Source organism: Halichoerus grypus, chromosome 14, assembly GCF_964656455.1.
Source record: "Halichoerus grypus chromosome 14, mHalGry1.hap1.1, whole genome shotgun sequence".
Taxonomy (NCBI): Eukaryota; Metazoa; Chordata; class Mammalia; order Carnivora; family Phocidae; genus Halichoerus; species Halichoerus grypus.
In genome coordinates this window covers 61,459,270-61,485,280 of record NC_135725.1, presented here as the reverse complement: position 1 = coordinate 61,485,280, position 26,011 = coordinate 61,459,270, and the positions used below count along the sequence as shown (strand labels likewise).

Sequence of the window (26,011 nt, the reverse complement as noted above, 5' to 3'; positions counted from 1 at the left end):
CTTTTGCAGGAGGAAGCTGGTGCACTATCTGAATCAGAAGGTTTTCTTTTACAAAAATTAGCAGATGGGCACAAATTGGCCTTTAAAGCTAGAAATTCTACTTCACCCACCAGCACTCAGTGTTGCATGTAATCACTTAAGCGATTCTGCTCTAATTCCTTTGGTGGGAGACCCCAAGGGAACAGTCCCCTGGGCTAACCCCAAGGCCCATTTTGATCACCTGGCAGTCCTGTCCAGGAAACTGCCATCTTACCTCCTACCTGCTTTCATCACCAAACTCCTGGTCCTGCCTTTGCCCGTGCTGTTCCTTCTGCTTGGAATGCCCTTCCCTCCATTCTCTGTGAGTTCCTATTTTTCCTTCTAGGTCCAACTCCCTATAATAGTCCCCCCAATCCTTTTGGATCTTTCTGTCTCTCCTATCTGAAATACTAGGTCCTCCCCACTTGCCTTTCCCTGTGCTAGTACCCCCACCAAGAACACCTCCTGACCTCCCCCACAATCTCTGTCTTTCCTGCAAGGCTGGCTAAAGGCCCACCCCCAACAGGGACGCTTTGCTTAACCAGCCTCTGTCCTCTCAAGTCATTTCCTCACATTGTTTGGGCGCCCTTTGCAGGCATTCTTGTTTTTAGGCACACGCTTGAGTCTTTTCTCTCCTAAAAGGTTGTAATGGCTCTGGAGTCAAGGAACTAGCCTTTCTGCTGCCCTTTATGTCCCCTGGCACAGTCCTGGGCACACCGAAGTTGCTCCCAAAATGCTGTTGTAACTAACAATGGGTGGGACTTGGCTGAGCCGCTCCCTAGAAGGGCGGTCCCCCCCAGGCTTCAGTTTTCCCAAAAGGGAACTGGGAGGTGAGTCTGAAGGCCCTTCTACTCTGGCACTCTAGGACCCGGCCATCATAACCTCAGAAGCTGCCGGGGGTAGCAGTCGAGCCTGGGTTTTGGAGTCACAGACTCTCAGGACTGGGAGAGTCCTCAAGGGCCAGGTTATCCAGCCCACAGCTAATTCTGGTGCCCTTCCACCACCGCAGCACCCTGACCTCTGGTCATCTGGAACCTCTGTCCCTAGAAAAGGCCTGCAGGCCATTTTGCCACTGAAAGACAAAAGCTGGGTTAGCCCTGGGATAGGCAGCCAGGGGCACAGTAGAAGCTCAACCTAAACTGGGAGGGGAAAATGTGGCATATCAGAATAGAACTCAGGGCTTTGGAGTGCTGGCTCTGAAGCCAAGAGCCTTCAGATTGCTGGCCTTCCTCCACAGCTCGGTGTAGCCATCACCTCTGTGATACCATGATAGTGATCTGTAATTATTTGTGTTTGTGCTTATTTCAAATAAGGGCACGTGAGATAAACCAGGATACTAGGTGCATTTTTGTTTCTTTGTTTTATGGATTTTTCTAGTCCTGCAGCTCTAGAAAAAGTGGCACCTAGAGTGAGCAATGAATGAATAACTTCTGGACTGTGATGTCCTCAAGAGCAGGAACCTGTATCTTCAACACTCAATGCCCTACAGGACTTGGACAAGTACTTGTTGAATTGAGTAACTCAATTTAAAGTGAGTGAGTGAGTGAGTGTGTGTGTATGTGTGTGTGTGTAGCTCTGTGGTTATCTGTGCATAGGTTCTGTGAGTACCTGCTTTGTGCATACACACCTACACACTCCCCTCTATTCTTCTGGGCCTTCCAGGTAATAACCTAGCCTCCGATTCATCACTAGAAAGTGACATACCTGAACTTTGAGATGTGCTTTAGTATTAAGCCCTTTGCATTTTACTGAGTGTTAGAAACAAAAAAAACAAAAACCCCACGTGTAGAACAGGCTTGAATTTGATGAAAAGCTCACTGAAAACACTGTCCTTTAGAAAACATAGTTATTTCATAATTCAATCCCAGAAAGCAGCTCTCTTTCCTTTCTTTTCTTTTTTTTCTCTCTCTTTCTGAGCTTCTTATGCTTCCTTCTCTTCTGTAATAAGAGTATTGTAACTTGGTTCATCTTCTTGCCTTGGTTCTAGAAAATTCACAGCTAAATATAATGATCAATTATGTTAACATATTAGACCTACTTCTTTTCTTGTTCTTTTTCCTCCTATTTCCCTACAGCCTTAGCATAGTCCTTTTTGGACACTGTATCAAATCCTTTTAGCAGCCAGCAGAGATACACATCATAAATACAGAGCTTGAAAACAATAGGTGCCTGTAAGTCAATGATCAGTCTCACTTTTCATTCGGCTGACCTGCATACCTATTTTGTTGACACTCATTAAAAAAAAAAACAAAAACAGATGGTGACATTTTCTTTCGTTTCCTTTTTAGAAAAAAATATAAGCTATGCCTTTAACTGAGATGAAATTAAAGCAACCTGCTTAACCTTCTATGAAGTCAACATTTTCAACTTTCACCTTGAAAGCCCTGTTAAGTCTCTTGGGCGTGGGGTTTGGGTAGTAGTGCTGGTCGGTGGCTTTGCGGGCTGGGACTAGAGCCAGACCCCATAAAGTCCGGGGAGAGGACTCTGAGCTCAGAGAAGGGTATTCAAAGAGGAAAAGACTCCCAGTGGCCCGCGCTCTGCCACATTTCCTTTCACTCGGCGAAAGAGGGCGCGGCCGGCGCGATGGGGCTCCAGCCCTGCGCGCGCCGAGCTTGCGGAGAGGAGCGCGCTCAGCCTCAGCTCGCGCAGACGCGGCGCGCACCAGGCGAGGCGGCGAGCCAGGAGCCAATACAGAAACCAAGGAATTGGGACCAACGTGAAAGGAGTCGGACTCAAGAAGATGACTCCCTTGGCGTAGGTATCAGTGGAATATTCCCTGCCATACCGCACCGCGCCCGCAGGACTGGTGAGAAAACGACAGGCAGGTGGGCAGGTAGCCCAGGATACTCACCAAGGTCGTTGTTGTTCATCATCGCGTTGGACGCCCGCAGCCGGGGCCCCTGCTGGGTAAAGTGGTAGCCGAATTTGAGAAGCGTTGCGTTCTTTTCCAACATGCTCACAATCTCCATTTCCACTTTGTTGCCCAGAGGCTGGCTCTTTGATGAAGAAAAGAACAGTAGTCACCACTCATCCCCTCTGTGCAGGAGCTCATCTTCTCTACGCGCAGAAACCCTGCGTGGTGGGCGGGGATTTTAGCCACTCCCCCTTCCCCCAAGAACCGGGAATTGGAAGTCTGGAGAAGGGAAAAGGTCACACAACCAGGAGTGAATGAGCTGGGATTCAAACCCAGGCCCTGCTGGACGCCAAGAACAGATCTTTACGAGAAAACTCGAGCAGGAGGGATCTTCAAATGAACAAGTCTCAAGGAAATGAAAAATCTTACTCCCTAGGCTCTACTCCGTACTAATTAAATCAGAATCTCCGGGAATAAGACTCAGGTGTCTGTGGTTTTTCAAACTCCCAGATGATGTCAGTGTACAGCCAGGTCTGGGAACCAGGCACTTAGATGAATCCTTTCAATTTACAAATGAAGAAGTCGGGGCCCAGAGAGGGAAAAAGATTTGCCTAAGGTCACACAGTAAGTTGGGAATGCCCAGAGTTTGTTTTCTAAAGCCTCCCTCCCTCTGATCATGTTAGTTCCGTACCCCAAGACCTCTAGTGACAAAGACTGAAAGAAAACAAAGAAAAGGAAAACCTTACAATATAGTGTTGGGAAGGATACAATGAGGATTTCATCAGTCTTGTTTATAATACTAGGGAAAAAGAGAGGCAGCTTCATCCAGAGAGGGTTGCTCAAGTAAATGAGAGTTGAGCTTTACAAGAGAACATGATAGCTGTCAGATGATGATGCAAATCTTTGGTCCCAGGCCCGGAACGATGACCACAAAACAATATGGAGAAAAAAAGCCCAGTAACAAAACAGGTCATATTTAAGCAAAGTCACATGTATCTTCCAGACACATATATATGCCTAATGCCTAGAAAAGGCCTGCAAGTGTCCTGGTGGTAGTGGGATTTTAGGAGAGTTTTTGTTTTCTTCTTTGTATCTTATTGTTTGAGTTTTCTGTTACCATGTATAATAAGATAACACAAAATAAACATAAGCTTAAGAAGATTTGAAAAGACATGGAGAGCAAGCTAACATCATATCAAGGCTTAAAGACGTTCCCCCCAAGGGCAGGAACAAAACAAGAATGTTCACTTTCACCAATACTGTCCTGGGGGTCCCAGCCAGGACAACAAGGCCCCCTTTGCCCATCTCGCCCACCCCTCACCCCTCACCTCTGGCAACCACTAATCTGTTCTCTGTATCTATGAGCTTGGTTTTCTGTTTTTGTTTAGGTTCCACATATAAGTGAGATCATAGGTATTTGTCTTTCTCTGTCTGACTTATTTCACTTAGCATATTGCCCCTGAGTTCTATCCCTGTCATTGCACATAGCAAGATTTCCTTCTTTTTTATGACTGAGTAGTATTTCATTGTGTGTGCGTGTGTGTGTGTGTGTGTGTGTGTGTCTTCTTTATTCATACATCCATTGGTGGAAACTCAAGTTGTTTCCAAGTCTTGGCTATTGTAAAAAATGCTGCAATGAACATGGGGGTGCAAATATCTTTTCGAAATAATGTTTTTATTTTCCTCAGATAAATACCCAGAAGTGGGATTGCTAGATCATATGGCAGTTTTATTTTTAATTTTTTGAGGAACTTCCATACTGTTTTCCATGGTGGCTTCACCAATTTACATTCCCACCAGTAGTGCACAAGGGTCTCCTTTTCTCCACATTCTCACCAACACTGTTATTTCGTGTCCTTTTTATTTTAGTCATTGTGACAGGTGTGAGGTGATATCTCATTGTGTTTTGATTTGCATTTCCCTGATGATCAGTGGTGTTGAACATCCTTTCATGTATCTGTTGGCCATCTGGATGTCTTCTTTGGGAAAATGTCTATTTGGATCCTCTGCCCGTTTTTTAATCGGATTAAAAAATTTTTAAATCTAAATAATTAAATAAATAAAATTTAAAATTCAGTTCCTTAGTCTCACTGGCCACATTTCAATTGTGCAATTAGGTCAGTGCAGATGTATAACATTCCCATCATCACAGAAGATTCTATTCGATGGTGCTCCCCTAGACTGTGAGCCCTTGGATAGAACATAGTACCCAGTACCTCCAGGTCAAGGTCAAGGAACTGAATGGAGGAAGGAGGAACATGCTTGATGCACAACAACACGGGAGGGCTGAGAAGATACATTAGCCCACCATCCAAAAGGACAAGCATGGATCTCAGTTGAGACTCTTGATGGAGAACTCCTCCCAGGTATGAAGTTCACCAGAGCCTGTCTGGGTTCAAATGGGGCTGGGAACACCAAGCTGGGCAGGTAGAGTGACACTGGTAAAGTTCCATTGCCCATTTGTCATGGCTCCTGAAAGAGCTGGGAAGAGCTCGGGCCTGTCCTCAGAAGACTCAGCACAGCCCTGGGCTCTGGCCCACTTGGCCTGGCAGGTAGTATAGAGACCATATAAGGGCCCAAGAAGGAACTGGAAGGTCCCCTGCCCACCCCACTTATCAGGAAGCCTGGCCTCTCCTTGAGGCTGCTTTCTGGGAAAGCTCTGCCAGAACTCAGGATGGGCTAATCTCAGAAAGCTCCAGTCTCCCCTGAGTGGAGGGGCTGCCAGCATCTGTGAGGGCTGTTTCTGCCAAGCTGACACTTCATGCCACTCGGTCCAGAGCACAAAGCACTCCCGTGCAAACTGCCCGCATCCAACCTCCCTACATCCCTGGGGAGGCAGCACAGGCGGGGACTGGCCCCTCTGTCGTCTTAGAGGTGAGTAAACTGAACCCATGTATAGAGGGAAGTTGGAACGTGCTCCCTCCACTTAATGCCAGAGCCAGGGCTTGACTTTGACCTGACACTGGAAGGACCTCAGAGGATCCTCTAGACCCACATTCTCAAACAGGCGTCCAATATGCCTGGGATACGTGCAGATGTGTCTGGGTCATGCCTGGAGAAAATACAGGATTCTACTACATAATCATGGCCAGTCTTCCCGGAGTGTTAATCTTTGATCAAAATCATTATTTTTACATTAAAGAGTAAAATAGGAAATGTGCACACATCTTAAGAAGTATCATACTTGCCTCATTCTCAGGCTATCCCTCTTCGGGGCCTCAATCATTCTCACCGATGAAAAAAAGAGGCCATGGGGTCCCTGCCAGGACCAAAACTCTGGTCTCTTGTTTTGTGATGTAGTGATCATTGTGTACCAGGCGATGCCGTAAGCATCACAAGTGATCACAAGTTCACAATGAACTCATTTTCTCCTCCCTATAAACCTGTGGAATATGTACTTTTATTATAACTTTCATCTTACAGGCGAGGTCCATGAAGAACAGAGGTATTAACAAATGTCCCCCAAATCACAGAGCTAGTTGGTTACAGAACCAGGATTTGAACACAGGAGGTTCACTCCAGAGTTTGCTAGTTCTCGCCTAACTTGGGTGCCTTTGAGAGAGCTCCGAAGGCAGAGGTAGGGCTGCTAAGAGGGGACCCGGGCAGATGGGAGTTTGGCTCAGCATGCAGGATTGTGATCTAACCGTTAATAATTTCTGCGTGTGGAAGGAACTGCCTGGGAAGGTCGTGGCTGCCTGTCCCTGGAAATACGTGGACAGAGCGTATAGATAGTGTCTTGTGAGTCTCCTAGATGTCATTACGAAGGGAGAAGGCTTAGGCTCTGGGACCTTGCAGGCCTCTGGGACCTGCATTCTGTGAAACCATGAATGGCTTGCTTGGATGGCATAAGAGAAAGTCAGGACAGTGGGTGAGGGGCAGTTGGGAGCTCCCTTGGCAGAACCCAAGGGTGGGTCATGCCAGGACTGGCCCCAGCAGACTGTGGCAGCAGAGCTGGGGACAGGGCTGGGGAAGAACTCTGATCCCCCTTCCTTCAGATGTGCTTAAGAATTAAATCAATCACGTGTGAATAAATATAATCTTATTATTAAAAATTCAAATGATACTAAAGCAGACTGAGTAAAGTCAGAGAGTTTCCCTTCACATCCCTAATCCCAATCCTACCCACTTTCTACAGAGTAAGTACCAGGCCACCAGGGTGTGTTTCTCTGGATTTTTTCCTATGAAGTATATAATAAAAATGTGTGGATTTCTTATTTTTAATTTTTTCCTTTAAATGGATTCGTATTATACACATTGTTCTGCAACTTGCCTTTTTCATTTACCATTTTCTGGAGACCTTTCTAAGTCAGGACACAGAGAACTACCGCATTCCTTTGAACGGCTTCACGGGATGCCCTGGTACAGAGGGGCATGGAGCTTGCTTCTGTGTTCCTTGTTAGAAGCAGTGTGGTGGAGACTTTGCAGGGGAGGGAGCCCGTACTCTTTAGGCTGGACATGGGGCCATGGAATGGCTGGGTTGAAAGACAGGCATATTTTGAATTAAAATTGCCAAGAGGGTACAAACGCCGACGGGCCCTTCAGCAGTGATGACAACTCTCATTTCCCTGTGGCCGAGCATCATCAACTTGATGAGAAGATGACCAGATTCGCTGGCTTATGAACAACCAACCCACGCCCTAGGTGGAATTGAGTGGGTGGCTCTGAGACCCCCATTCTGGCCAGAGGCGCCATGGGCATCAGGAAGCTCACTTTGTGCATCGGATGGGACCAGTCATGGCCTTTTCTTTGTGGTCCAGAAGATGTGGCAACTGGGAATACTTAAAAAAACAACAGAAAGGAGCCCTGGGAATTATCTAGTTGAAGTTGAGAGTTGCAAACCCCGGCTGATATTAAAATTCCCTCCATATCATAGCTGCCAAGTTCTGTTCTGCTTACACACCCCTGAGGATGGGGGCACATCACCTTTGAGGCACCCTGCTCTATCCCTGGGTACCTCTGCTGGTTAGAAAGGTCTTTCTGGCCAAACCACAGCAAAGGAAAATAGTACAGCTGATTCTCACTTTGGTGATTTTAAAGTATGTCTGCCAATTCTTTGATCCCCCTCCCTTCCGAAGGCAGAGCCTAACTCCCCTCCCTTTGAGGGTGGTTGTGCTTAGTGACTCACTTCTAACAGACAGACGATGGCTGAAGTGACCATGTAACTTCGAGGGTTGGCTCATAAAAAGGCATGTGTGGCTGTCTTCTTTCTCCGCCTTGGACCGCTCACTCCGGGAGAAGTTAGCTGTCACATAGCGAGGCCACTCAAGCAGCACCCTGAAGAGGTGCACACGGCAAGGAGCTGAGGCTTCCTGCCAACACCCATGGAGGGAGCCATCTTGGAAGCGATGGTCAGGCCCTCAGACTGCACTTGACTGCAGTCTTGTCAGAGAGCTTGGGCTGGACCCATGTGGCCAAACGGCTCGTGGATTCCTGACTCCCAGAAACTGTGAGCTCATACATGTTCACTGTTATTTTAAGCTGCTAAGTTTTTGGAGGTAATTTGTTACACAGCTATAGATAACTGTTATACTCACAGACAATGCTGAACAAAAAAAGCCAGACACAAAACAGCACCATGGGATTCCATTTATATGAAGTTTAAGAGCAGGCAAAGCTCATCTATGGTGATAGAAATCAGGACATGATTGGATTTGGAGGGTATTAATTGGGAGGGGGCATATGAGGTGCTGGAAATGTTCTATATCTTAATCTTGGTGTTGATTACCTAAGTGTGTGTGTGTATATATATTATTATATATTACATTATTATATAATAATATATAAATTCATCCATATATATATTTATATGTATATATATATATATACACATATATATATAAATCCATTAAACTGTCCACTTAGGATGTATTTGTTACTATATGTAAGTTATACTTCAATAAGAAGTAAATATAAGAAGGAAAGGGAATAAGGGAGGAGAGAAAGATAAAAAGTCATTTCCTGCACCAGCTAGAATTTCTCAGAGGTCAGTGCTTCCCACCCCACTCTTCCACTACCAACTGGTCTAATCAACAATAAAAATATTGGGGCAACTGGGTGGCTCAGTTGATTAGGCATCTAACTCTTGATTTTGGCGCAGGTCATGATCTCAGGGTTGTAAGATCAAGCCCCACTTCGGGCTCTGCGCTGGGTGTGGAGCCTGCTTAGGATTCCCTCTCCCCCTCTCCCTTTGCCCCCCCAAAGAAAAACCCAAACAACAACAAAAACAACAATAAAACAATAGAAATATCACCTCCCCCTTATTGAGAGAAGACACATGCCAGGTACCCATTAAGGGCTCAACACATTAAAGCCTCTAACAACCCTGCTGCATGAGTATGCATATCCTTCCCATTTTAGAGGTGAGGAGACTGAGGCATGGGTACATTAAGTGGCCCCTCCCCACTATTACACAGCAAGAATATGACAGAACGGAGGCTTAGCTTAGACTTGATCCTTGTTTGACTTCAAGTGTCAGAGATTTGAAGACAGGGAATCCCTGGATCAGTCTGTCTCCTGTCTGGAAAGCTCTTGGCTTTTCAGAACAGAGTGCAGCCTCCACTGGGGATTGGACATGGTGTAAGATGGTTGTTGTCACAAATCTTTATTCTGATTCATGCTGATCTGTGTAAGAAAAGGATTTTCTTGACATCATATTTTTTCCTCTCATTTCCACTGACTTAATTTTTCCCTGAGAAGTGAGGTCAATGAAAGACCATACTTGGCATTTTGAGGAAGGGACAGTGACGCATGCCCATGCTCTCTTGGAGGCTGGATATTTCCAGGCTGAATTACTTCAGTACACATGGAGATAGACACAAAAATTATGCACAAGCCAAGAGCTGCTGCTTAGAAGCTGAATGTATGAGGAACAAAACTGAGAACATGACTGGTGGCGAAGTCCTGCTTGCTTTGTTTTCCTCTTTTTTGCAAGACCATTTTCAGCCTCATTAAAAAAAAACAAAACAACTTAGCCAGCTGCCTTGAGTATGTAATCTAAAACTAAGGGGGTGTCACCCTGTGTGAAAACCTTCAGGATCCTATTCCAGTGTGGCTTTTGTTTTCTTTCTAAACTTATTTGGACTAGGAAAATAATCCAATCTGCGTAAACAAGAAAACGCAATCCGCTTCCTTTAGCTTCTTTTCAAAATATGAAGCATATCCTCACTGTCCAATATTGGAATGAAATGTGAGAAATCCAGCCAATATCCCCCAGACATGGCACATAACTTCATTTGGGCAGGGGTCATGTTTTCAGGCCTTGTCTGCTCTGAGGGGCAGGGAATACCCGGTGCCCTGAGGTCCTGGGGAAGGACCTGCTGGAGGCGGCTTTGTTGGGAGTGAGGAGCCTGAATCAAGAGGGACAGAGAATCGCCATTTGGACTTGGCCAACTTGGGATGGAGAGGGCTGGCAGACACCACATACACACAGCCTGTGTGTGGGGCCTGCTCCTGGGGGCTGAGGGTCTCTCCCATCCAACCACAAATGCAGCCTGTCTGGAAGGTGGGACACCTCAGTTCTGGCCCAGCTCTGGCACTAACTTGATCCGTGACCTCAGCACATCCCATCCCTTCTTTGATCCTCAGTCTCCCCACCTGCAGAAGGAGGGGCGGGACTAGACATTTTCTCAATGCCTTCGGCTCTGGGTCCTGGCCTCTCTGCCCCCTCCCACCCTCACTGCTGGCTCAGGGCCACTCGAGGTGGTACAACATTGCTTGGAGATAAAGAGAGATGACTGAGTAAACAAACAGCCCCAGGATCCCAGTTCCCAGATTAGGGTCCTGAGCCAGGCAGCCAGGCTCTTGTCACCGGGCAAAACTCCCCAATTCCCTTTCTCCTTTGTTTGGCCATATAAGGAAGAAGAAGGATAGAGGCTCACTAACACAGGTTACAGTCCCAAGGACTGAGGGGAAAGCTGTGGCCTCTAAGGACCTCGGTGACTAACCAGGAATGAGGAATAAATCAAACACCACTCATCATCTCCTCTGTGGCACAACCCTCAGAGCCCAGAGCTGGGGCACCCGAGGAGAGATGCACCGTGAGAGGCCCTGGTGACCTTCCCTAGACTCCAGGCCTACGGAAGCACTGCCCCACAGGTGGCCCTCATCTGTCTGGCTTCCCAGGCCCTGATGCCTGCCCTCAATCCTCTCCTATCCAGCTGGGAACCATCTTCCCAGAACACAGCCCACAGCCCACTTTCATTCAACCTACCCATTCAGAGCCCTTTAGATTTCCAACCCCCTTTCTGGCTTCTTCCAGGGGATGGGCTCTATGGCTTCCCCCTCTCCTTCTTCATGTGGTTTGCTGCACCTGAGATGCCTTGGCCTCCACTTCACTCTCTGAGATACTATCCATCCTAGAGGTTTATCTCAAACTCCACCTCCTCCAAGAAGCCCTCCATGATGCCTGCTCCTGACTGAGATTGCTTCCTCAAAGGCCCCCCATCTGTGGCTTGCTGAAGCACCTGGTTCAATGATCATTTCTGTACTTGTCTGCCTTCCCATCCAGAGTGAAATCACTGGAGGGCAGAGCCAGAGCCTCATTCATATACAGAGCCGAGCACAGCCCTGGGGTTCAGCCAGCACTCAACAAACACTCAGATGGACCAAAAAAGAGGCTCCCAGGATGGTGGGGGGGGGGAGGTGGTGACCAGAGCTCTAGCCTCACACCAAGGGAAAGGGACCGCCGAAAAAGCCAAGCAAGACCCACACAAAACCACAGTAGGAGTCAAAAGACCAGAGGGGCACAGTTCATGGACTATGGAATCACATCAGCCTGGGTTCAAATCTTACCTCTGTCACTTACTGTGTGACCATGGGCAGGTTACAGAGCCTGCCTGGGCCTTAATGTCCTCATCTACAACACAGAGTGGGTTATAATACCCACTCACAAAAAGTCTTTGAGAGCATTAAATGAGATAATGGATACATGGCACCTCCTCAGTAAATTAACTCTTAGAACACTGTGTGAACTCTCTAGGTCACCTTTGGAGTAATTATAAAAGTTCACAACCTCATAGTTACTATCTGTCATTTCCTTAGAAGTAGAAATTCTTATGATCCCCATTTTGTAAGTGAGGAAACTGAGGCTCAGGGAAGTGAACATTCTCACCAGGGTGTTCAGTGAGGGGGAGGGTGCCGGTCAGCACTGGCTCTGAGTCTGGACTCAGCCGGGGCCGACAGCAGCGAGAGGGAAGGTAGGCAGCTCACTCTCCGTCAGCTGTCATCACAGGGACCTGAGGCCAGTGCTCTGGGTCCCTTTTGGCCAACATTCTGCCCCAGGAGTCAGGTTTCAGCTGACGCTGGGTAGACCCTGACTCCCTGCCCAGCCAGGCTTGGAGTCCCATGAGTAGCCAATGCCAGGCCTTGGCCCCGGGCTGCCCCTAAGCCTGCCGCATGCCTTCGTTCCAGTGGATCTGCCCCTCCTGCCTGCCAGAAAGCAGGACCAGCAGTGGCCGAAAGAGTGGGAATGGGTGATGCAGCAGCAGCTGTTGGCATGCGAGAGATGCAGGAGTCCCGTGCAGCAAATTCACCCGACAGGGCTGCTACTCTTTATATGAATCAGAGAAAAGTACCTTCTCTGGGTGAACAAGCCCCACGCGAAGGCTTAGAGAGTAGAGTGTGGGTTGGATTTTGCCCCCTGCCTCCTGTGCAGTGAACAACATACACAACCACCCAGGGCAGCCCTGCCTACCAAGCACCACGGAGAGGCCAAGTTCCGAGCTGAGCACTGAAATAAAGAGATGGCTCAAATACAACACGAGCTTCTGAGAAGCTCATGGGAAGCCGAAGTGCCAGGAGAATACAGGGAGGGATCACTTAACCCTCTCTGGAGAGAGGGTTAGAGGCCCTAAGGTAGGCTAATGGGAGAAAGTAGTGATATCCAGGCTCTCAAAAAAAAAAAAAAAGTTGGATTTATAGTGTTTGTCAATATCCATAGTGTAAATGTTCCCACCAGGAGCGACTTCGAGGTAGCAGCGCGCCATCCCTGAGGTGGAGTGAGGAGAGATGCTTGCAATCAGCTCTGGCAAGCTGGCTCTGGAACACCGCTCGCTGGGAGGAGAGGCTTCAACTGAATCCAGAAGGAAGAGGAGGGATTCTCCAGGCAGAGGAGGGGTAGGGGCAGGAGAGGACATTCCAGGAGGAGAGAGAACAAAGAGCAAAGACATGGAGGTGCACAAGTAGAGAGTTTTACTTTTCATCCCTACTTTTCATCCCGGGGTTACGGCCGGGAAGGGCTGTCAAAGCCTCTGGAGCCCAGTGATGCTTTAGTTCTGGACTCGCACAGGACCACGTGCCTGCCATGATTCATAAGCTGCACACTAAAGTTTTGTGCACTTTTCTATATGTGTGTGTGATATTTTACAGTAAGGATGAAAAGTACAGATAGTCTCATTCAGGAATAACTGCTATCTACAATTTTGTTATATTTCCTTCCAATCTTTTTTCTATGCACGTATTTATATGACCATCCGGCAAACATTTTCAGGTAGGAAAACAAAAGTTCCCTATCCAGAGCCCATAAAGAAGAAAGCATTTTAACATGAAAAGCAATGTGGCGTCACGGAAAGAGTGTGGGCTTTGGAATCACAGAGACCTGAATTCGAATCCCGCCTCCCAAAGTGCTAAGTGGGTGGTGCTGAGAAAGTTGCTTGTCCTAGCCTGTCCAGGCTGCTTCTCAGCTGCAGACTGAGCAGATAATACCCACATCCTGCAGGGTGGTTGGGAAGGTCAGAGATGATGTGTGTAAGGTGCATCGCACACAGCCCAGCCCACCATAGACCCTTAACACAGGCAACATATAAGATATGGTAGCCAGCATCATCTTAGAAAGTCAGAACTGAAAGAGTTGCCCTGATAATAACTGTCTGGACCACAGAAGTTACAGAGAAATGGTAACCCCATTAGGAGAAAGTCAAACTAGTATTTGCCCAGAGAATAGACTCAGTGGTAAGGAGACTGACTCAAAAGCCCACTGAGTGGGGCTGGGGGAGGGTGTTTGAAGAAAATAGGGATATTTAGCCTGGTGGGGAAGACTCCAGTGGTTTATAAGATCTGTGCCCCAGATGTGTCCCACGTGCAGCAGAGAACAGAATTAAATCCAATAAACAAGACTTGCAGGAAGCTGATTTCTACTGGATATGGGGAGGGATATTCTCACTAAGAACTGAAGGGGTGATCTTGGTAAGGAGTGAGCTCCCATCACTAGGGGTATACAAGCAGAACCTGGCAGAGCACTTGATGGACATGATGAAGAAGGAAGATGAGCATGGTGGAGGGTGTGGACCAACGACCTTTGGGGTGCCTTAAGGCTGGGCCCTGGATCTGCTCTGTCCAGCAGCACCTACCCATCCATCCATCAGTACATGGGCAAGTGCAGAACCGTGAGCATCCTGTAGTGAAGGACACAGAGACCCTTGTGCATCTAACCTGGTTATCGATTTTCAGTTCCACTAGAGAAGTGTTGTATGGAAGAGCTTCCACCAGGTGCAGGATCCCGGCTCCGGAAATGAAGTTGGATTCCACGTTCAGCGTCTTCAGCACCTTATTTACCTTGAGCATCTCCGCAAGGGCCTTGAAGCACAGGATAAAAGCAAGGGTACCCGTGAGTCACCCTGAGCAAGGCTGGAGCCCCTCTTGGGTAGAGCCTAAAATACTGAGAGGGCCTTGCTGGGAGCAAGAGTTCCTTGCGCACTCCTGCTGCTCGAGCCAGGGACCAGGCAAGACGATCTCTACAACCTCCTTCACGAAGCACAACTCCCGTGTCTCTCCTCCCTTCCAATGCGCCATGGCTCCCAAACCCCTAACTGGAGAATTCCATACCCCTTAGCCTGCATCCAGCCTCGATCACCTGGTTCTCCTCCCTTGCTTGGCCTCAAGGCTCACTGCTCCCTTACAGTCGGGCTGATCTTAGCTTTGTGCATGGCTGGTGCTCTGCCACTGCTTTGCCTTTGCTCATCCTGTCCCTGCTGCCTGGGATGCCCTTTCCTTTCTACTTTACTTTGTCCAAACCCTGCCTGTCCTTCAAGGCTATGCTCAGTTCCTCTCCAGGAGCCTTCATACTGATGGCCCCAGCTAGCTGTGGCCTGACCTCTTGCAGTTTGTAGAATTTATCCATAACCTTCCTCATGGAACTTGTATTCCCCTGTTCAGAGTTGTTTTTATACTGGTGTTGTCTCTGCCATTAGACTATCTACTCTTGGTGGGATGAAAATGCACCTTATTCATCCCATGGTGCCCACGTGCTCAGCACACAGTAGGTTCTTGGTCACGGTTCACTGAGTGACTAGTGGAGTCCCTACCTCCCTATATACCCTCCACTTGTCACTTCTATTTCCCTGTTGGGATTCCATGGAGTCATTGTTCTCTTCATCTGAGCAGCAGAGAGCAGAGAAGGATGCCTGGGAAACCACCCCACTGGGCAAGTGACCAGGGCAAATGGGAGGAGAGGAGCTCAGGTGGCCCCCAGCACGTTTCAGAGGAATCCAGCCAAGGGGGTGTAGATGACAATCAGAGCCTCTGAAGGAAATGAGGTAATTAGCAGTTGGTGGAAATGATGTGTCATGGAGGAAAGGGGACACCAGCAGCTGATAGCCCAAGATGTACCACAGTGGGCCCTGGTTGTCTGAAATGACTCTCTGAGCCAGGAATGCCCTTCCTACCATCCCTGCTTGCCGAAACCCTATACAAGCTCAGCTCCCAGAAAACCTTCCTTGTTGAAATCGTCCTTCCCTCCTCCTCCTGTTTCCATGTGCCCCCAGGATGCAATGCCGGCTTTCTCTAGGACCCTGAGGAGGTTGGACACTCCTGAGGAGAGGGCCCCAGGCTATGTTCTTTCCACAGCATCTCTTTTGCTCCCCACAGAAGGCCTGTCCAGGCCTGATGATCAAAATATTTAATAACTGATAAGCAAGTGCACCAGGCCAATCCAAGTGAAAGAGCTGGTGGCTGAGCAGGTACTAGAGACCCTGTCATGCCAGGTGTCAACTCTTTTCTGGATCATGGTAGAGGAATGGGGGTGTAGGGAGAGGAGCTGGGGCAGGGAGTGGGGGCACTTACAGAGCTTTTCACTCCCATGTAGAATTTAAGAAACAAATGAACAAAGAAAAACAAAGAGATACACACAAAAATAGACTCTTAAATACAGAGAACAAACTGGTGGTTGCCAGAGGGGAGGTGGGTGGGAGGATGGTTGAAATGGATAAGGGGGATTAAGAGTACACTTAATCTTGATTAGCACTGGGAAACTTATAGAAATGTTGAATCATTATATTGAACATCTGAAACTATTATAACATTAATTATACTTCAATTAAAAATTAATTTTTTAAAAGCATTGATTGCTACTAAATAGACTTCAAAACCAGGAAAGTTATCAGGGATAAAGAAGGGCATTACAGAATGACAAAGGGGTCCATTCTCCAAGAAGACATAACAATCCTTAATGTATATGTCCCTAACTACAGAGTGTCAAGCTGTAAGTAGCAAAAGCTGATAGAACTACAAGGAGAAAGATGAATCACTGCTAGAGTTGGAGATTTCAATGGCCCTCTGTCAGAAATGGAAAGATCCAGAAGGTTGAAAATCAGTAAGGACATAATTGAACTCAATAACACCATCAGTCAACTGGACAGAAGTGACATTTAGAGGCTACTTCATCCTACAACAGTAGAATACACATTCTTCTCAAGTTCACATGGAACATTCACCAAGATAGATCACATTCTGGGCCATGAAACACACTTTAACAAATTTAAAGGAACAGAAATCATACAACATCTGCTCTCGGAGCTCAGTGCAGTTGAACCAGAAATCAGTAACAGAAAGATAACTTTGAAAATCCCCAAATATTGCATGGTGATTAAACAACACATTTCTAAATAACACATGGGGCAAAAAAAGAAACATTAAGAGAAATTAAAGTTTTTGAACTAAATGAAAATGAAAACATACCTTATTAAAATTTGTGGGATGCAGTGAAAGTAGTGTCTAGAGGGAAATGTCTAGTATTGAATGCATATATTACAAAAGAAGAAAAATCTAAATTCAATAATCTAAGTTTCCATTTTAGAAAACTTTTAGAAGAGCAAATTAAATCCAAAGTAAGCAGAAGAGAATAAATAAGAATTAGAGCAGAAATCAATGAAGCTGAAAATGGAAAATCAATAGAGAAAATCAGTGAAGTGAAAAGTTGATTCTTTGAAAAGATCAATAAAATTGATAAGCCTCAAGCCAGGCTAAGAAAAGAGAGAGAGAGAGAGAGAGAGAACACAAATTACTAATATCAGAAATGAAAGAGGCCCATTACTACAGATCCCATGGAAATTGAAAGGATAATAAAGGGATACTATGAACAACTCTTAAATCCACAGATGTGATAACCTGGATGAAATGGACTAATTCCTTGAAAGACAATTTGCCAAAGCTCACATAAGAAGAAATAGACAATTTGAATAGGCCTTTACCTACTAAAGAAATAGAATCAATAATTTATAACCTTCCAAAACAGAAATCACCAGGCCCACATGGTGAATTCTACCAAATATTTAAGGAAGAAATGATACCAATTCTCCACAATCTCTTTCAGAGAATGGAAGCAGAGGGAATACTTCCTAACTCATTCTACGAGGCCAGCATTATCCTAATACCAAAACAAAGGCATTACAGGAAAACTACAGACCAGTATCTCTCATGAACATAGATGCAAAAATCCCCAAAAATATAGCAAATTGAATCCAACAATGTATAAAAAGGTTATACACCATGACGAATGGGATTTATCCCAAGTATGCAAGGCTGGTTCAACATTTGAAAATCAATTAATGTAACCCATCACATCAACAGGCTAAAAAAGAAAAGTCACATGATCGTATCAATAGATGCAGAAAAACCATTTGACAAAATCCAACACCCGTTCATAATAAAAACTCTCGGTAAATTAGAAATAGATGGGAACTCTCTCAACTTGGTAAAGAATATCTACAAAAAGCCTACAGTTAACATCATGCTTAATGGTAAGAAACTGGAAATGTTATTACTAAGATTAGGTACAAGGCAAGGATGAACCCACTCACCACTCCTTTTCAACATCGGAATAGAAGTTCTAGCTAATGCAAAAAAGCAGGAAAAGGAAATCAAATGTGTATATATTGAGAAGGAAGAAATACAACTGTCTTTGTTTGCAGCTGATATGATTGTCTCTGTAGGACATCTGAAAGAATTGACCAAAAAAAAAAAAAAAAAAACCCTCCTGGAACTAATAAATGATTATAGCAAAGTTGCAGGATACAAGGTTGATATATAAAAACTAATCACTTTCCAGGGCGCCTGGGTGGCTCAGATGGTTAAGCGTCTGCCTTCGGCTCAGGTCATGACCCCAGGGTCCTGGGATCGAGCCCCGCATCGGGTTCCCTGCTCAGCGGGGAAGCCTGCTTTTCCCTCTCCCTCTCCCACTCTCCCTGCTTGTGTTCCCTCTCTTGCTGTGTCTCTCTCTGTCAAATAAATAAAATCTTAAAAAAAAAAACCAAAGCTAATCACTTTCCTATATTCTAGCAAAGGAACAAGTGGAATAGGAAATTAAAAACACAATACCATTTACATTAGTACCCTCAAAAGTGAAATACTTAGGTATGGACTAACAAAATATGTAGAAGATCCTATATGAGGAAAGCTACAAAACTCTGATGTATAAAAATAAAAAAACTAAATAAATAGATATTCCATGTTCATGGATAAGAAGACTCAATATTGTCAAGATATCAGTTCTTTCCCACTTGATCTACAAGTTCAATGCAACCCCAGTCAAAATTCCTGCAAGTTATTTTGTGGATATTAACAACCTGATTGCTGCTAAATGATTAACTGCCATCCCTGGTAAGCTAATTCTTGCACTTTTAACCTATTAGTGTTGTAATAATCATACTATACTGTCAGCCTTTAGTTGTCTGTGTGGCCAAATGGACCGTTGTGTTCATGAAAGTGGGAGCTATGACTGTAGGTCACAGTTGTATTCTCAGAGCCTAATTCAGTGCTGGACACAGACAGATTCTCAATAAATATGTTTGAATATTAAAAAAAAAGAAAAAATAATTGATGGTTACTTTATAATAAGTACAATTTAATTTGATCAGCAATATCTTTAAGACTTGGGCAAAAAACAAATAAAATTGATCATCAGGACCCATTGAGTAAGACAATGATTTTAAATATAGAGAAACTGAAGCCAAGGGAGGGGCAGGTCCTTATCCAAATGTGATGTGCCGAGTGGAGACAGATCCGCTTTAGAATTAACAAGACTTGCATTTAAATCTTAGCTCCACTTCTCACTTGCTGTGCAACTTTGGACAAAGCAAAATGCCTGAACTCCCTGCACCCCAGGTTCTTCATCTGCAAAGTGGGGAGACCTGCATCCCTGAGATCAGGGGTGGCTGTGGATATTAACTAGGATAAAGTACAGATGTTGCCTGGGTAATGGCCCTTGTGTTCACATCATCTCCTGGCTCCTGGCCCATTGCCTTTCACCATGCCATATGAGGTTCTTCCTCAGTGGGGTTTGGCCAGTCCTGAGGCCACAAGCATCAATCCTTCTGTTTCTATGCCCCCCACTCCCAATGCAGCAGAACTGAAAGGTACATACATGCGCCACAGGGTCATTGCTCCGTGTTCCCACGATGCTGAACTTCTTCACATATGAGTTATCTTTCAGGGCTTCTGCATACGCCTTGAGAGTGGGAATGGGGATATTCTGCAGAGAGAAAGGCAGGCAATGAGGAGCAGCCCCGACCAGGGTCAGGCTGGGCAGACAAATGGGGCAGTAACCCTCTCACACATGCAGCCTGATTGCTAGTAGGTCTCTGACCAAAGAGCTGAATAGGCAAAGGGTTTTCGGGCTTTGAGATTTAGAGAGAACTTTCTGGTAAACAGATTGGGAAAATCCTCCCTGACAATTTCAGGTAGGACCCACCACTATCTGTGCAGGTGGAAACCAGAGAAGGAAAAATCAAGGCAGAGGATGCAGAGCAGTGTTGTGCCGAGAGCTCAGGACTGGGGTGTGGGAGTGGGCAGGGCCTTGGCCTCTGCCCGGACAACTGGCCATGTTTCTGACTCTCTCTGTGACTCTGGGCGAAGTTGCCCCCTCTCTCTGGACCTGTTTCTGGAAAACCAAGGTGGGGGGCTGGGCACTGCACTAGATTATCTCTAGGAGACATCTGTCCCAGAGGTTCTCAGGTGTACTGCACATCAGAGGCTCCCGGGGAACTTTTATAAAATGCTGATGAGTGGGTCTGAACCAGACCAATAAATTCAGAATCTCGGGGTGGGGGCGGGGTGGGCATTGGCAGAGATTTCTTAATCTTTTTAGGTGGAAACCACTGATCTGGTCCAACCTTCTCACGTGCATGAGGGAAACTGAGGCCTAGAGAAGGATGAGCCTGTGGCCCCAAGGTGAAGGCGCACAGCCACGGCCGGTTCCACACCCCTACACCACTCCGAGCCAGTGTTCACTGCCAGGGTGCAGAGTTCTGAGCTGCGCCAGGGCCTCCCGCTGGCCACACGGCAGACAATGGAGGCACCCGAGAGGAAACCTGGCTGTGTTTGCACGGATCTCTCATTTCAGAGAGTTACGTTAGCTCCCCGTGGGAGCAGAGCCTGGGGAGGGAGGCCAGGTGGAGGAGAACACTGCAGGCGCAGGTTTCCAATCAGATTATGCCATGGGGCTGGCAGCCACTTAAAAGAAAGTGGAGAAGAAAGAAAAGAGGAGCTGGGGGGTGGGGGGACCACTTCTTACCTTACCCCACAGCCTCCCAGAACTAATCCTCCTGGCCTCTGGGCTGAGCAGGTGGGCAGGCAGCTGGTCCTGCTTCTGAATTCCCCCTGCAGCCTGTCCAGGGTAGGACTGCTTGTCCATCTGACCCTCCTCTGCCCTTGGTGGTCACACAGGAAACATCCGACACAAATGGGCCCACAGCTCCCTGCCAGGGCTGCAGAATGAGGCTGACCATACGTCTGAGAGAGCGCGGATGGCTCAGGACTCGGCCCGTCCCAGGGCTGTGGGACCCCACACGCCTGCTGGGCACAGGCTTTTTCCAGCCTTGGGATCCCCGGCAGTCAGGTGTGTCTATCTTAGGATTTTTAGCTCGGAGAAGCTCTCAGTGTTTCCAGTAACAAGGCAGGTTTCCAGAATCAAAGCTTTGTTGGCCCATGGTGAACCTGGGCCTGAAGAAACCAGGGCTATAGGACATGTTTGTTGACGCTGCCCAGGCCTTTTAGAGGTTTTGCCCCCTTCCTGATCCAGAAGCACCCAGACCCCAAACTGGACCCTGTTCTCTCCGCACAGCCAAGCCTGGGCCATGGGCCTCGGGGTACGCAGACGTGGCTCCTCCCACCCGCCCCAGGTGAAGCTAAATAAAAAGGACTTTACCCGGATATTGTTGAGGTTAACCTCCTCAAGTTTGGGGTCATTGTTCTTTATCCGCTCCAGGGTTTCCTCAACGTCTGTTGAATTTGGCTCTTCATCGGGCACAGGCTTGTACTGTGTCGGTTTGATCACGCCTAGAGTGACCGACAAAAGAGAGGTGGCTCACAGAAACACAGGGACCCTCTCCCTCCACACCGGGATTCTCTGGAAGGAAGCGGTGGCTGGGTTCAGGCACAAGAGAAGACTGCGCATTCCTGGGGCGATGGGTGGGGGGCGGGCAGGTGGGAGGTGGGGTCGGGGCGGGGGAGAGAAGCGCTGGCTGTGCCCTGCTTGGACTCGGCCTTTGCCCTCCTACAAGGACTGGGTGAATGACTGAAACCCTCTGACCTTCTGTGTCCTCATCTGTAAAGTGTCGGTCAGTCACTCTACCTCAGTGGACTCTTGTGAGGATAAAATGAAGCCTGAACGTGAGAGAAGCGTGTAAGCTTTCCAGAGAGGGGGACCTTATTCTTCTGCCACCCTCACTGCTTTTGGGGGCCAAAATGCCAGCTTGGGACAATGCAGTGGAGCAATGAAAACAATGCAATATGGTCACAGGAGAAGACAAGGGCACTCACGGAACAAAAGAGGCACCAGGAGACAGACCCGTGTGGATGTGTAGAAACTCATGATCATGATGGAGTCCCCAGCCAGCGGTGAAGGGATGGGCTTTGCAAAGAACAGTATTGTCCCCGTGGGAGAGCCATTAAAAAATGACAGTTTGATCTCATCTCACACCACACCCAAACACGGACTGCAGGTGGAGTAAGAAGTTGAATACAAGAGGCAAACCTCTAAAACTTTTAGAAGAAAATACAGGAGGATATTTGTATCACATTAGGATGGAGAAGTCCTGCATAAACAAGACACAAATCCCGGCAAAGGAAAAGGAAAAGGTGGATAGATTTGGCTACATAAAAATTTAAAATGTCTGCAATGAACCAGAGAGCATGAATACGCAGAGGAAGCAAGAAGCGTGGGGATGTTTTCACTTCAAGGCGTCCTTGCTGGGGGCAGGGGAGGGGGCGCCAAAGCTGGGGATCAGGGCCGTGTACTCACTGTTGAGTCCCTCCTTGTTCACGATGGAGCTGCTGCCCAAGGCCTGGTAGTACTGCTGGTTGCTCATGAGCGTGTGCATGCCCAGGATAGCTGCGGGGACAGGGGAAGGGCCCGTGACTCGCCTCTTTGTGACAGAAGAGCCTCGGGAGCATGGACATTCCACACCCCAGGAATTTTTGCTCATGGAAATGGCAAGAAACACTGCATGATTTTAAGTTTTATTTGATTTTTACTCTCTATTTATGTTACTCTCAGATCTCTACACCCAGCTGAGACTTTCTTTTTTTTTTATTTTTTTATTGTTATGTTAATCCCCATACATTACATCATTAGTTTTAGATGTAGTGTTCCATGATTCATTGTTTGTGCATAACACCCAGTGCTCCATGCAGAACGTGCCCTCCTCAATACCCATCACCAGGCTAACCCATCCTCCCACCCCCCTCCCCTCTAGAACCCTCAGTTTGTTTTTCAGAGTCCATTGTCTCTCATGGTTCGTCTACCCCTCCGATTTCCCCCCCTTCATTCTTCCCCTCCTGCTATCTTCTTCTTTTTTTTTTCCTTAACATATATTGCATTATTTGTTTCAGAGGTACAGATCTGAGATTCAACAGTCTTGCACAATTCACAGCGCTTACCAGAGCACATACCCTCCCCAGTGTGTATCACCCAGTCACCAGCTGAGACTTTCTTAACCCCGGCCTCAGATTCCTAGGTGTCTCCCAATGTCCCACAGGTGCCTCCAGCCCAGCTTGGCCAAAAGAGAACTCATCCTCCCCAGCAACAGCCCCTTCCTTTGGATCACCTTCCATCTTGGTATCCTGCCTGTCCCCTCAGGGTGGAACCTCAGTCACATGGCTAAGTTCCCCTCCCTCCTAAACACTGTCTCTCATCTGTCCCACCTCCCATTCTGTTGCCTCTGTCCTGGCTGAGGCCCTTCCATTTTGTGGCTGTATTATCACAGCTGTGTAATCACTGCTGTCCTGGCCCGGTGTCTTCCTACCCTCCCCCCACCAGCATTCAGCACAGAGCAGCCAGAAAGATCTTTCTGGAAAAGCAGATCTGACCACATCACTCCTGTGCTCAGTCAGGCTTTCATCCATTCATTTGTTCAACGTTTACTGAGTGCTCACATCATATGCCTGGCTCTGGGTGGGGTGGTGGTGGAGGGAGGAGGGGAATTGGGGGTGGGGGTTGGGAGGGAGTGGGGCTGTGTGTGGGAGGCAGCAGGGAACAACGAAGTCTATTGGGGGAGAGATGCTAGGCAGGTACCTACACAGTTGAAAACATAAGCACAGAGTATACGTGTTGTAAAAGAAAAGTTCAGTGTGTTCTGGAAGAAGAGAACAGAGGGAGTTGGGATGGGAGGGATGAGTAGTATTGGCCAAGTCAAGAGAAGGGAGGTAGAACATTCTGGGCAGGCAGAGGGAATGGTGGGTGGGAAAGCCCTCAGCTCAAGGAGTGGAAGGCTAGGGCAGGAAGGGGAAACAGAGGATGGACAGAACTGAGCTGGACACATGGTGGACCGCCACACACCCCCACTCACTGCATGCTTGCTCAGGGCCAGAGAATATGTTATATGTCAGTGATTCTCAGTTTGGCTGCACACTGGAATCACTGGGGCATCTTTTCAAACTCCTGATGCCCAGGCCTATCCCAGACCAATTAAACCACAATCTCTAGGGGTGGGGCCAGGCATCTGCCTTTTTCAAGCTCCCTAGGTAGTTACAGGGGGCAGCCAAGCTTGAAAACTGCCTGACACCATCCCCCTGAATCCTCCCAACAACCCTTTGGAGTAGATTTAATTCAAACAGGCACGTTCAGATCCTGCAGGGTCTTCTAGGTTGAGATAAGGAGTGTGTAGGTCTTCCCCTAGGTGCAGCCAGGAAGCCACTGGACGCCTTAGCAGGGACTGAGATGGCCTGACTCAGTTCCGGGAGTGTCACTCTGGCTGTGTGTGGAGAACGGACTACAGAGGGAGGGAAGGACACGGGGACCGTGAGGCTTTGCAGCCACCCGGGTGGGAGGATGGTAGCTTGTGACCCCACCAGCCCTCCCTGGGCCAGCTGCTTCAGTGGCTTGTCCCTCACCCGCACCCTTTCTGCTCCAGTGACAAAATGGCCACGGCTCGGTACGTTCTCCCGCTTATGTCAACACTGTGCCCTCTACCGGTGACTCTCTCTCCATCTGCCTTGTGCTGCCTGTAGGGTTGCTAGATTTAGCAAATGAAAATACGGGACACTCAGTTAAGTTGGAATTTCAGATAGGCACGAATAATATTTTATTTTATTTTTTTAAGATTTTATTTATTTATTTGACAGAGAGAGACACAGCGAGAGAGGGAAGCAACGAATAATATTTTAGTATAAGTGTGTCCCATTCTGTATTTGGGATCTACTTATATTAAAAACTTAGCCATTGTTTATCTGAAATTCAAATCGAACTGCGCATCCTGTATTTGACCCAACAACCCTACCTTCCTATCCTTTAAGACTTGGACTAACACTTCTCTCAGGGAGGCTCCTGGGATCCTCCCTCGCCCTCCCTACTTCTCCCACCGCACCTGCTGTGCTTATCCCAGCACAGTCTACATAGTGTTAGAGGTAGCTGGGTGCATGCGTGCTTCCTCTACCGGACTTTGGGCTTCCAGAGGTGGGGGAAGAATATTACCTCTCTTCCTCCTCCTCCAGAATACAGTATTTGGTAAATATGTGCTGATGGATTTTATGTTAATTCCCCTGGCCATTTCATTAGACATGATTTCTAGTGAGAGAGACTACATGAGAGCCCTTGGTGAGGAGTCAGGAGACCCAAGTTCCAGTCCTGACTATACCCCTGATTCTGTGTGACCTGGGGCAGGTCCCCAGCCCTCTCTGGGCTTCAGCCTCCTCTGTGAGAGAAGGGGAAAGACAAGACCTTTGGTTCTCTATCCCAGCTGCACATACAAATCACCCGCAGCTTCACGACAATATTGGTGCTCCCCTGGACCAGCTGATCTGAATCTCTGCAGATATATTTTTAATCTCCTTGCATGACTTTGATGATCAGTGGGCTGAGAACCACAGGATGAGACGATCTCAAAGCCCTTCTGTTTCTCACATTCTAAGAATCTTCGCTGCTAAAATTAGACTCTCCTGCTCATCACTGAGGAGAACTGACAGGGAGAGGCATCTGCATTTTTTAGAGCTCTCTAGGTTTTAATTTAGGCTGCTTCTACGTAGGCAGTGGGGGCCATGGCCTGAGTCAGCAGCAGTGGGGTTCGGCTCACCAGGAGCTACCTTCTGAAGCTGACTCTTCCTGCTCCCACATGGGCCCGTGGGGGTGTGTGGCTTGTGGTGGTTCTGGGCTGCTGCTGGGACCCCAGTTTGGAAAAACAGTTTGGAAAGGTTGTTAAGAATCATAGGAAAGATGGAACGTCATATGGCTGGCTGGTCTTGCTGAGAGGTATAGAGAGGTGGGAGATGGAAAATGCATTTTGTGCTTGATGCCAGCTTCCTGTAATGGTCCAGAAAGGGGGGCAGGAACCTTACAAGGAAGTGCCCGGGGACAGAGGAAAGAGACCTGGGCTCCAGGCTGGGCTTTGGTACCAATTTGCTGGGCAACCTTGTCCAGGACATTTCCACTTTTTT

General features: G+C 47.4%; 1 protein-coding gene across 4 annotated transcripts in view; it reads right to left on the bottom strand.

Moving 5' to 3' along the window:
* The window catches only part of TMOD1 (tropomodulin 1), an 84,392-nt gene that overhangs the window by 5,747 nt on the left and 52,634 nt on the right, over nucleotides 1-26,011 (bottom strand). For all 4 annotated transcript variants that reach the window (XM_036100535.2, XM_078061499.1, XM_036100536.2 and 1 more), the window contains 5 exons: nucleotides 22,383-22,472; nucleotides 21,288-21,418; nucleotides 19,506-19,613; nucleotides 14,300-14,443; nucleotides 2,870-3,014 (listed from right to left, as the gene is read on the bottom strand). In XM_036100535.2, coding sequence (XP_035956428.1) covers nucleotides 2,870-3,014; nucleotides 14,300-14,443; nucleotides 19,506-19,613; nucleotides 21,288-21,418; nucleotides 22,383-22,472 — 618 coding nt within the window. The remainder of the gene's footprint in view (nucleotides 1-2,869; nucleotides 3,015-14,299; nucleotides 14,444-19,505; nucleotides 19,614-21,287; nucleotides 21,419-22,382; nucleotides 22,473-26,011) is intronic.